Source organism: Talpa europaea (genome assembly GCF_964194135.1).
Source record: "Talpa europaea genome assembly, chromosome: 8".
Classification (NCBI taxonomy): domain Eukaryota; kingdom Metazoa; phylum Chordata; class Mammalia; order Eulipotyphla; family Talpidae; genus Talpa; species Talpa europaea.
This window is the reverse complement of record NC_140075.1, coordinates 27,790,167-27,803,024: the sequence shown is the minus strand read 5'-3', so window position 1 is coordinate 27,803,024 and position 12,858 is coordinate 27,790,167. Positions and strand designations below refer to the sequence as shown.

The following is a 12,858-nucleotide window of genomic DNA, read 5'->3' as shown; positions in this document are numbered from 1 at the left end:
CAATCTGACAGCAGAAAGAGAAGGAGAAAGAGAACTTGAATCAAACATCCGAAAATATTTTTCTTCAAAAAACAATTGAAAATAAAAGAAAATTTATCCTTCACTCATCTCCCCTAAGATTTTCATAGCAGACATCTGTATATTAAGGTCACTTTTCATACTTACTCTAGAAAAGTATTTGTATGCTGCTTATTTTTTTTTAAGGAAAATTAAACTGAATGCCAAAGTTGCACAATATATGTAATAAAAACATAATGGTAAATTTAGCCAAAATTTGTTGAAGTCAAATAATATTATTATGCTCCTCCTCTATTGAACATTTTTCTCCTAGAGAAATATATATATATAGTTCTCTCTCTCTCTCTCTCTCTCTCTCTCTCTATATATATATATATATATATATATATATATATTCCTCTGTAGTATACCAGCAAACATTCTGGTATAGGTTATTACTTAGTAGACTAGAGTTTGGTGCCTAAAGAGAAACTTAAAAATAAAATCAATAATCTAATAACATGAAAATTTCCCCTCAAACTGATATGAAATACAGTCATCGTGTACAATTTTCTCAAAATAACATTATCTTAGGTTTTCTTCAAATACTCCTTTGCAGAAATTCAAGCTTATCTCACTGTTGGAACTATGCAAACCCAGTGGGGCACAAATATCTAATAAAAGCTAAGCACTCCTTTTAGAAAGTGAAAGGAACATACATCTAACACAATAACTTTCCTAGAAGAGTATTTAAAACTAGGTTACAATCCAATAACAAAATAAAAACCTGACATCTTATGGAATAAAAAAAATAAAAGATCACTAAAGGAAATATATCAAATAATCATACTTTTCCTCGACTTATTTTTAGACTAATTTACTTTCCAATTTGCAATAATGATCAATACAGAAATATTCCAAGATGTATTTGCTGAGTACATGTTACTTTTGAATATCATGTAAATTAATTATATTTCTTTGGAAAAGTTGCTAAAAGGACTTCCAGATCAATTAAAGATTTTTTCTCCCTTCATGTGTTATTCACACTCATTATTCTAGAATTCAAATTGACCATATATTGGTAAAAGTATAGAAAATTGAGCACAATTTGAGACTCAACTCTTGCCAATAGGCAGCCAAGGCGTACAGTATTAATGATATATTGCAGTGTGCTATTATGACTCTTAAAAATCAGTGAATCTAGGGTTAAAAAGCTTTTGAAAAATGACATTTCTACTACTGTAGATCATATACTAAATTCTAAAAATAACAAAAATCATATTTACCATCCATTAAATACTAACCAGGACCTCTCCACCATATTGTTTTACGTGCCTTATTACATGCTTAATCCTCACTGCAGCCATAAGGAACACAACGATGAGAGGCAACGAGAGAGATTAAGAATCTAGAGCCAGACTCTGCCTGGGTTTGAATCCTGCTTCATCTAACTGTGGAGATCCATCCCTCGTTTTACAGATGAGGCAACTGTGACTCAGATAAAAAGCAGCAGAGCCAAGAACACATTGTTACAGGAAGTAAAAACAATGAATTACAAAACTATGGGTAGAAAGCTTAAAATGCTCTATGGGTGGGACTCATTAGGGGGAAAAAAGACTAACCGCAGCCAATTACAGCACCAAAGTAAACTAAGTCTTCCCAAATAAATGTAAAAATTAAGTTGTGCTTGTCCCAATTAAGTTCCTGAGCTACTCCACTCCTAATCAGATGGGACCCCTAGCTTCAACACCAAGAATCACTAAGTTCAACACTGGCAAACACACAGCAGAGGGAGCCTTCACTCCAGTTCTCAGGTAGAGGTAGGTAAAGATCTCAAGAAGATGAAGCGGGTATATATTGGCTTAAGTACACAGTGCCCAGTCAGACAAGTTTTGACTATCCCTGTCTCTAGGAACAGCCTTATATGAGTGAACAGTTGCCTGTGTTGTGATCCATAATTGGGAAAGCAGTAGGTAGGTTACAGTAGGTATGTTGCAGACCAACACAAAAAATCATGTTTAGAAACATGAAGACAACATCAGAAACAATGGAACAAGGATCTCTAGGAGCAAAGATATAGCAATAGGATAAAAAGAGATGTATTTACTTTAAGATTTATGGTACCAAGAGCATGATTTATGGCTCATTAGTATAGGCACAAATGACAACTAAATAACTAATGTACATCAAAATAACTCAGGGAAAAATTAAACCTGTGCCAAAGGGCTTCTTAGTTTACTAGTATAAGAATTTCCAACAGATATATCTCCTCTAAGAACCCCACTTACCAAACCATATCTGAAAAATACTAAATCTAATATGTAGCCCTAGATAGAAAAAGGACCTTCATGGAAAACTAGCCAAGTTCACGAAAGGTTTGTAGATCAGTTACCTGTGTTACATTAAAATCTATGCAAGAAAATGATACTAGACCACAATTTCACACCATAAGCAAAAATTCACTCAAAGTGGATGAAAGATTTGAAACCATAAAATACACAGAAGAAAACACAGCCAAAACACCGGGAGATACTGGCTTCAGAAAGTCTTTGGGGATTCGAATCCAAAAGCATGGGAAATAAAAGCAAAGATAAATGAATGGAACTATACCAAACTAAAAAGCTTCTGCACAGTGTAAGAAACGGGGCGGGGAGAGAAAGGATTAGGGTCAAAATAAGGGGGGTGCAATTGTATGGGGAATATAACCAAAATGAAAATGCATACATTGTGCAAAAATGAAAAATGATGTAAGGATTATATAAAATGAAATATTAAAAATAATAATAATAATAAATTAATTAATTAATTAAAACACTGGGGGGGGAAGAAAAGGCTCCTTACTGAATGGCAGAAATTATCTGCACAACATTAATCTGACAAGGGGTTGATATCCAAGATCTATAAAGAACTCATTCAACTCAACAACAAAAAAAAACATTTAACCCAATCAAAAATGGGCAGAAGAGCTAAACAGACACTTCTCTAGGAAAGACATACAGATGGCCAACAGACATGCAAAACATGTTCATCATCACTTACCATCAGGGAAATGTAAATCAAAACTACAATGAGATACCGCCTCATACCCATGAGAATGGCCGACATTAAATAAGAACAGAAACAAGAGGTAGTGGTATGGTGGAGAAAAGGGAACCCCTCTACACTGCTGGTAAGAAAGAGATGGTCCATCCCCTTGGAAAACAATATGCAGGCTTTTCAAAATGTTAAAAATAAATCTACCAAAGGATCCAGCAAGTCCACTCCTAAGTGTTTACCTGAAGAATGTAAGAACACTAATTTGAAGGGATATGGGAACACTCCTGTGTTCACTGCAGCACTATGTACAACAGCCAAGCTGTGGAAACAACCTAAGTGCCAATGACAGAGAAGTGGATTAAGATGTAGTATATATACACAATGGAACACTTCTCAGCTATTCTCTCTCTGTGTGTGTGTGTATATATAGAGAGAGAGATATTATATATATATTTTATATATAATATATTATAATAATATATCATATAAATATTATAATATAATACATATTAATATATTATATAATATATAATATTTTATATATATATAAACTCGCTATTTGTGACACCATGGATAGAGTAAAAGGGGTTCATGCAAAATAAGACAGAAGGAGAAAGACAAATACCAGATGGTTTCATTCATTTGTAATATATAAAGAAATAAAGGGTCAGAAAAAACCAAACCCCAGAAATTTAACTGTAAAAACTGAGGCTACCAGAGGAGGAGGGGGAAGGTAAAGAGAACAAGGGAGTAGGTCCCAATGCACCTTCATGGAGAACTTTGGATTCCTGAGCATTGGGTGTGGTTGGTAACATATATCTGAAAGGGCCTGAAATCTATGCCTCTGAGTCTACACACAGAGTGTTGTAAACCAATGTTACCTCTACTAAAGAAAAAATTGATTAATTGTATTATGGTTCTAAAAGATGTTAACATCAGGGGAAGCTGGGTGAATGGTATGGGAATTTCCCATATAGTTATTTTAAACTTATATTGTTTAAACTAATTTCAAAAGAAGATAGATATAAATAACTTTATATATTCACATATAAAGAAAGAATGATATAGAATAAAATACATATGTAGTATGATGTAGTATGCATACAGGAAACATAATATAAAATATAAACTTGTAAGTGACAACTGATTGGGCAGAAGGCTTCTACCAGAATAAAATGGTCAGGTAAATAAGCCGAGAGATGCGAATCAATGAATACGCCCTCAGCAAGGAATGAAATAGACTATGTTCTATGTTCTTGGAGCAAAAGGGCTCATTACTATAAAACTACAGAATAGAATGAGGGTGAGTTTGAGAGCTATAAAATACGACACATCACAAAGACCTAGACCTTCATTTTTAATTGGTGGATTCTGATACCAGAGTAAAGAAGGACCAACGTAATGACTTGGAAAGACATAGATTTGTAATTTCAGGGAGGGAGAAGGAAATCATGGAGGAATGAGGCTAACTAGTGGAAGACACAGTGTAAAATAACAATAAAGTTTGGGAAAAAGTTAAACTATATCTTTATCTCTGAACACATTCTAAAAAAAATTTCAGCTAGAAATGAAAAAATTAAGAATAAGAAAGTAAATCATAAAGCACTTAGAGAAAATTAAGTGAAATTATGTTAGGATAGGAAAGGTCTTCCTTGGCATAAAAGCAAAAAGACAAAGAAAAAGCATAAATCTAAAGTACATAAAAAACAGAATACATAAAATCAAACACCTGAGGAAATATCTACACCAAATCTGACATAGCAAGATCAACTTCCTTAACATAGTAAATAAATAAAAAAAAAAAATCAAACACTACACTAGAAAATTAGGTAAAGGCTACCAAACAGGTAATTCAAGAAGTAGAAATTAAATGATAGGTAAACATTTATGGAAAAGTGCAATGCACTATCACAAAAAATGCAAATTGAGATGTCACACTTATCAATCATATTAAAGATTAAATAATGATTCTCCTCAAAAGTTGTAGAGATAGACGCTCCCATAAAACATTGGCACTAGGGCTAATAGTACCAATTAATAAGTCTTATTTATAGTCATTTGTCAATACAATTCAAAATCCTTCAAAGCATAAATACTCTTTGATCAGAAACACCTAGTGGTTGTCAAAGTGTATACTCCTGAAATGTCTGACACCCCTCTTAGGGGATCTATAAGATCAAAGTTATTTTTGTAGAAATAGTAAGACATGATTTGCCTTTTCCTACATGACATTTGCACCAATGGCAGGCAACACTTCCGTGCCTGAGCAAAGAGGAACAACTGTCCTATGCATCATTGTACTGCTCACCACCACATATTTGGAGAGCAGGACAAGGCCAGTTTCATGTAAGAATATTTTATGATTCACTTACTGATTTTATTAAATCTCAATCCATGAATACTCATCCTTTTTATGTTCTTTATGACAAAATAAAAAGTGAGCACAAAGTGCATCTACTTCCCATGGAAAATGACCCTGGCTCCAAGGAAAGCACTTGTATAATTGAGAGCTAAACTAGCGCTTTTTCTATGGAACACCACTTTTATTTTAATGACTGATGAACAAAGTATGATTATTCAGATTTGGATATCTGGCAGACATTTTCTTAAAAATAAACAACGTAAGCCTGTCACTTCAAGGGAAACAACCGATAGTATTTGTTGCCAAAATTGGAGTTTTCAAGGGAAAATTCAAATATTGGAAAACTCTGTATCTACCACCATAAGCTTGACAGTTTCAAATCTTAGACTTCTGTGATGAGATCAGTGGAGATACTAGCACATGTGATTTTTTGGGGGGATACTATGTAATGAAAGGTGACATTTGGAAGATTTGTAACTCACATCCGACATTTTACAAAGGAACAAAGCATGATGATAAAATCACGCATGACTAGAAGATCCCCTCAAAGTTCAAGATAGGCCAATGGACTGCAATGTCACAGTGTGAAAAGTTCCTTGATATGGTTTCACATTCCACATTGCAATTAACCTTTAAGAAAATACCACTTGTTGTGTTTTATGTAATAACAAAAATATCCACAATTATTTGAAATTACTCTTCCTTTTCCAACCACGCATCTGATGAAGGCCAGAGTTTCATCATATTCTTTAATCCAAACAGGAAAACAGGCTGAATGTAGAGACGGGTAAGCATTCCCTCCTGCCAAGGCAGGCAATAAAGAAATTTGCAAAAGTGTAAAACACTGCCATTTTCTCACTACTTTTTTGAAATGATGACTAATAATCATAAAAGTGTCAATATGTAATGGTTGTTTATTATTATTTTTAAATTAATTAGTATTTTTTAACTTCTCAGTTAATTTATATTTTGGCAAATACTAACAGAGATCTGGAGACCATAAAGTCTGAAAATGAGTTATAAGGACATTCCCAACTTCAGGGTATCCAAAGTGTGAAAATAAGTAGGCTTGGCATTATATAGCTGCAAAAGTAACATCAGAAAATTAGAAAAACAAAACTTGATGTTCAAAAATAAGAAAATGGATAGTGTATCTAGAATGTGTTATTATAGGAAATTATAAACAAACAGTAAAAAAGTTTAAAGATGAGAAATGTGACAACATTTCAAAAGCAAGATCTAAAATCATATTAGCAGAGACAGTATTGCACTGAAAAAAAGACTAAAAGGAAATACATAAAATATTAATAACAATCTTCTGGACTAACAAGATTATGAATATTTTTTTCTTTTATTTACTGAATATGTACTTGCTTTAAAAATTAGGAAAATAAGAAATTTACCAACTTTTTAAAACATTAGTACTTCGATTTCTTTATAACTATGTATGTGAATTCCAGTCATGGAAAAATAATTGCTGCTGCTGTTATTAACAAAACTAATCAGGGCAATTCAGTATATAACTCTGAACTGAAAGTCAAGAAACCTGTATTCTAGATATTGTTTGACTATTAAACATCCCTGAGATTTTTGACAAGTCACTTAACCTTTTTGAACCACCAGAAATTATCTCTAGGTCTTTACCCAACTGGCTCTCTGGTAAAATGAACTATCAAATCTAAAGGTTGTTCAAGTTCTTTGCAACGGTCATCTACAGTAAGGCAATGCTATTATGAGTACTGTGAAACCAGTTCTGAAATCACACCATTTATAGAATTCCTACTCATGCTGCTTAATGACTTTTTTTTTTCAAATTATGTTTATTGAGGTACAGGGAGTTATTTATAGGTTTAAACCTCTACAAATGCAAATTTCTTCATTTGCAGATTAACAGTACAGTATCACTAAATAAAATTTCATGGATGAAATGTTAAATATTCCTTGAATGGTATTTGGGAGAAGTGAAAAATACTATCATGAACTAAAAAAAAAAAAAGAAGAACATAAGAGAATAAACAAGATAGCACAGCAGCCCAAAACAAGGTTGTCCATCATAAATGTTGATAAGCATAGGGGGAAGTTACTCTTATGGAAAGAACAAGGCATTTGCTATGGAAAAGAAAGAAAAAGCATAAAAGAGGAAAAGGAAGAGAGAAGCAAAAATACAGTGGGACTATGAGTACAAAGCCCAGCAAAATTCATATGTGTGTATGCTATCTTACCGCTGCCCAGTAAAATCTACCTAGTCCCTTAGCTGACCACTCTTCATCCATTTCACTGTTCATTGGCAAGAGTGAATGGTAGAAAATTAAATTCCAATTAGTTATTTTTTTTGTTAGCAAGCATAATGAAATTCATAAAAACCATAAAGGAGTAAATATTATCCCAAATTAAATTTGAATAGTAAAGGAGATTATGTCATTAAACAGATTAGGAAAACTGAGTCCTTTGAAAAATTGAGGTCAACTGATAACTATAAACCAGAGATATTCTGCATGGGGGGGCGAAGGGAGTGGTAAGAGCACAAGGCACCATGGTGATGGTTCACGGGTGAATGGTAGTGGGAATTTCACGGGGGATTTAACCGAGAAGAAAATGCATATATTGTACAAAAATGAAAAATGATGTAAAAAAAATAAAATAATAATTTTTACAAACTGATGAAATGTTCAAAAAAAAGGAAAATTGAGGTCACTAAAGACCTTTAATTTATGCCTCAATCTGTACTTTTAAAATATCAATTATACAAGAAACTAGTTCTACAGTGGTATCTGTTTTAGGGCATCCTCTTAAGGATAAGAAAATTCTCCATTAGGGACTAACATTGCTCAGTGTCACAAAACAAATGGTATGAGTTTAGATTTGGTCTTGAATGAGAAGATAAATATTCTATACTTCTAACACATCACAAATAAAGCATCCTGGTTGTCCTAGACTGAGCCCCAGTTTCACTTTTTTTTTTTTTCAATGAGGAAATCTATAGTATGTACTTCCTAAAGTCCTTTCCTTAGAAAACTGGACAATCCTTGAGGGTCTCCCTGGTGGTGTAGGGGTTAAGTCTCAGAGTTATCACTGCAAGGGCCTGAGTTCAATCCCTGGCCAGGGAGCTGACCCATATATGGCACAGCAGACCGCTCCTGTCCCACCTGCTGCTCTCCTTGGCAGTGTATTTTAGTAGATCTGCCTGTTCTGCTCCCCACTCTGTCTCTGGTGAATCCTCTCACCCTTGCACCTCTGGCCTACACCCCAGTTTTTCTATGCATAAATAAATGAACATTTTTTTTTTTTAAAGGAGGACAATCCTAAAATTGCTGGGGAAAAAAAGGCATATGGGGGGTGGGAGGCGGCGAGGAAGTATGAATACTCCTGGAATGTGTGTGCATATGATTGTTCCAATGCCAATATTAAAACAACAAGGTACCCATAGGGTACCAATCTCTCAGACGGACTGAGAATGCCTGAGGTCACTTAATTGCATTAGACCCACCATGGAACAGTAACAAGCCCCTTTAGACCTATGCTCCCTTGTTTGTTTCCTGAGGCTAACTGAAAGGACATCTATTTCCTCCTTTTGAGTCTGCAGTTCCCACTTCCACTTTGAGAGGTCCCTGCCACCCATCCTTCATTCCTAACATCTATCAAGTTACCACGAGACATTGATGGAGCAGGAACTATGTGCACCCACCACATACCAAGTTTCCAATAAACATCTGTTGACTTGAATTTAATTGCAAGACCTGGGGAGCCTCCCAGGGATTCACCCATTAAGCGTCTCCAGTGGAAGGCAGGTAAAAGAAACCTGTGCACCTCCTTGAGCTCCTAACCTCTGACACTCGACCTCCTCCCCACTGATGTGTGACACGTGCTTCCTAAGGGCAGGCCGGGCTGCCAGGGCAGCTGCTGCAGGCAGAGGCCTGAGGGGTGCGATGGGCACTTACCTGGGGAACCTCTGCTTCAGCTTCCTCAGGCTCTGCCTGGTGGGCGGCACAGACACTAGGCACTGGGCTATCTCGTCGTACTGGGCTTTCGTCAATATCATGTTGGGCAGGGACTGAGGGGTGGGGGGGACAAGTAAAGAGCAGCCTGGACTGGAGTAGCCTTAGTGCTGGCAAATGAAGGGTGGGGACACAGCGACACGGCGCGAAGCCCTCGTCTTTCTTGGCTAACCCCTATACCCCCCTTCACCCCCAGCTTCACTGCCCGGGTTTCAGCACAGGTCGGCTGCAGGGAGGGAGGGAGGGGCGGTGGGGCGGGCAGGCGACGGGGTTGCGCAGCCGCAGTGTGCCCGGAAGAAGGTGCCGGCCGCCATGTCAGTTAAGGGCAAACCAACCAGGAAGTGGCGGCCGCGGGCCAAGGTTGGCGCCTACCTCTCAGCGGGCAGGTGTCCCCAGAGGCTCCCAACTGGGGTTAACCTGGGGTGCTCGCGGAGCTCCTCTTACATTCCCAGTTGCGAGATGCCGGGGTTCCCTGCCTGGCTCGCGGGTGCCCGCGATCCTTAAACTTAAGCCCGCGAAAGCCACTGACAAGGCGCGCAATTTGAATACGTTTCCATGTGCGCCCTAACCTTAGGGAACCCCCTAAGGGTTGGGGAGACCCCCAACGTTTCCAAATGCGCCTTAGCGCAGCGTCCAGCCGAGCCTGGCCTGCAGAGTATTCCTTCTGCGAGCTGGAACCAAGAGCCGACCCCGCTAGGGTCGCTGTAAACAGACAGCCTGGCTTGTGCTCAAGAAGTCGCCTAACTTTAGCTGCTCACTAAGAATTTTTGTCCATATGGAAAAGGGACTAGAAAACAAATCTGCACCAGCATTATTGCTCTCCACAGTTAGTTTGCTCAAGGAGTGCAAGCATTTCTTGTCTTTGTATTCCCAGCTCTCATAAAATAGTTGGTGTTCAATAAATGTTTGGAGAAATGAGTCAAAGAGTGAATTAATCTGTTTTGCGTTTGTGCTGAGTCCATCTCAGCTCTCCTAAGGGCATTTTCTTAGGATGTTAGCCTAGCCTTTAATCCTTTTTTAAAATTTTATTTGATTCTCAGTGGGCCAAATGTTATGTTTACTTTCAAAATTTAACATTTTGAGCAAATGAAAAAAGTTTAGATACTAGATTGTTTGTAAATGGTTATTTCTTTTAAGATTTATTTATTTATGCATACGAGAACTGGGGTACAGGCCAGAGACATGGGCAGGGGGAGAGGATTCACCAGAGACAGAGTGGGGAACACAAACAGGAAGATGGTCTGAAATACACTGCTGAGGGGACAGCGGTCAAGGCAGGAGAGGTCTGCTGCGCCATGTGGGTAGCTCCCTGGCTGGGGATGGATCTTGTGCTGCAGTGGCTGAAGATAGCTTCATAGTTTGTGTCTTAACCCCTTGTGCCACCAGGGAGGCCCTATTATACATATAAAATAAAAATATATGTTACATATTTTTATATATTATATATATGTATATATGAATCTGAGTTAAGTTCTCCATGGAAGTTGAGTTTAGTTATGCCTCCTGGAATAAATTCCTTAATCCACTTAAGCCTCAGTTCATTTGTCTTTAAACATGATTTTTAATTCATGGGGCTATTGTTAAAATTAAATAAGATAGTATAAGTAAAGGATTGCTTATCAATTTCCAGAAGAGAGTCTATATAAGTTAAATAACCTGTTTAAGACTACTTGATAATGATAGGTAACACGGACATGGCTTTTAACCAGGTATTGTTTCACAGACTCCTCACAAATTGACTTACTCAATCCTCATAACTTCCTACGAGATCAGTATTATTGTCACCATCATCATCACAGTCACTTTTGTACCAGGTGAATAAGTTGACACATGAAAAGTTAAGTAACATCCCAGAAGTCATGAGAACAAGCAAGCAGCAAGGGTAGAATTTAAACTCCTGAAATCTGGTTCCAGAGTCTGTACTCTTGCACCTAACTCGCAGTAATGCTTAATTACTACACCAAATAGTCACACTCTCTTAGGCCAAAGGTTAAGGACTTTTTGAAAGGGAGTAATCTATGTTTCAAAGAATCTTTTAGTCCAGGTTTTTAAAAAGCTTCACCACTTCATTTCTCCCAGGCGTCTCGAAGTTCAGAATCTGCAGTGGGATCCTGAGTTTAGAAACCACGTTTTTTTCCTGAATATTTACATCAGAAAATTTTATTCCCATATGCTTTGCATCTAACTCTGGTTGTGTGACATTAGTACATAACTATTTATTTATGGCAGCGTGGCCTAGAGTTGCCACCTGGCTAGTTTGTTGCTGACCCTGCCATGACTTTTACATGAAAGCTAGCTGACGATAAGCAGACACCACTTGATCTCCCTTTCCTTTGTCCCTGCCCACTTCACTCTTTCCAATTCACAGCCAACAGATTTTTATAGAAAACATCAGTTCAAGGATGTTTGCACTAGTTATTTTTTATAGTAACGCTTCTCTCTGGCTCTCGTCCTGCATTCACCCTTACAACCCCTAAAGAAAGGCCAGGTTTGTTTTTCTGTTTTTATTTTTAACATGCTGGCAGTTTACAGTTTTGATCCAAATCCAGTAGATTGTTTAGAGTCAGTGCCAGGGGAAAAGCGCGGTTATGTTGCTGTTTTCATTGGCAGTTACAAGGATTGTTTATTAAGCACAAAATAGAAACAAAGCAGAAAAGTGGTGGTGGTGGTCTTAAGGTGTTGTTGTTGTTGTTTTTTCTTTTAATGTAAAATGTTTGGAGTAAGCTAACTGTTCCTTTAAGGCACCCTTTTTCCCTCTGTCCTTTACCTACAGCCATCTCGCCCCATCTCCAGCATCATACTCCATGTGCTTCATTTGCTCTTCTCCTTCATGGGCTGCTTCTCCATGCCTGAAGTTCCCCTGCTGTTTCTCTGCCATTCAGTAATATCAACCATTTCCCCTCTAAGTGAAGTAGGGTCACGAAATGAAAACAATACCAAACTGAAACCCCAAGAACTGACTACCTGTTTCAAATCAGCCATAAATCGTGTGGCCTTGGGCAAGTGACAGCCTCTCTGATCCTGAATGTCCTCAGTGTAACCTCAAGAGATGAAACTTTATAGTTCTCATCTCATAGGGAGAAAAAAAAAAAATCTACAAATATGAAAAAAAATGTGTAGGAAATTATAGCAAAAACATTAATCCAAACAGTGCCTAGTATAACTCCCTGGAAGAAACTTACAGCCCCGAAAGATAGGCTGGAGTGAATCAAGTGACCAGATTTCTTTCTGCCAATTCCTGGATGACATGAATGATGAACAATTTTAAAGGAGTGTGGGATTTGGCAGGGAGGCTTCAGAAGGTCATTTGAAGAGGACTGCTAAACACAAAGGACTAAAAATAAGAATGAGCCAAGTCATGCGCATGGGAAAGTTATTCTGGCTGGAGCAAAGAGTTCTAGGCAGAGTGAAAGGGAGTTTAAGATCCTTGACCTTGCAAAGTGTCAGTCACGTTTTTAAACAGACTCT

At 37.3% G+C, this 12,858-nt stretch overlaps 1 protein-coding gene across 6 annotated transcripts in view; it reads right to left on the bottom strand.

The window, feature by feature from the left end:
* CDIN1 (CDAN1 interacting nuclease 1) overlaps positions 1 to 9,434 on the bottom strand; it is a gene marked incomplete at both ends in the record, with an annotated part of 207,844 nt that extends 198,410 nt beyond the window's left edge. For all 6 annotated transcript variants that reach the window (XM_084241352.1, XM_084241353.1, XM_084241354.1 and 3 more), the window contains one exon: positions 9,334 to 9,434. In XM_084241352.1, coding sequence (XP_084097478.1) covers positions 9,334 to 9,434 — 101 coding nt within the window. The remainder of the gene's footprint in view (positions 1 to 9,333) is intronic.
* Positions 9,435 to 12,858: the final 3,424 nt, after the last annotated feature.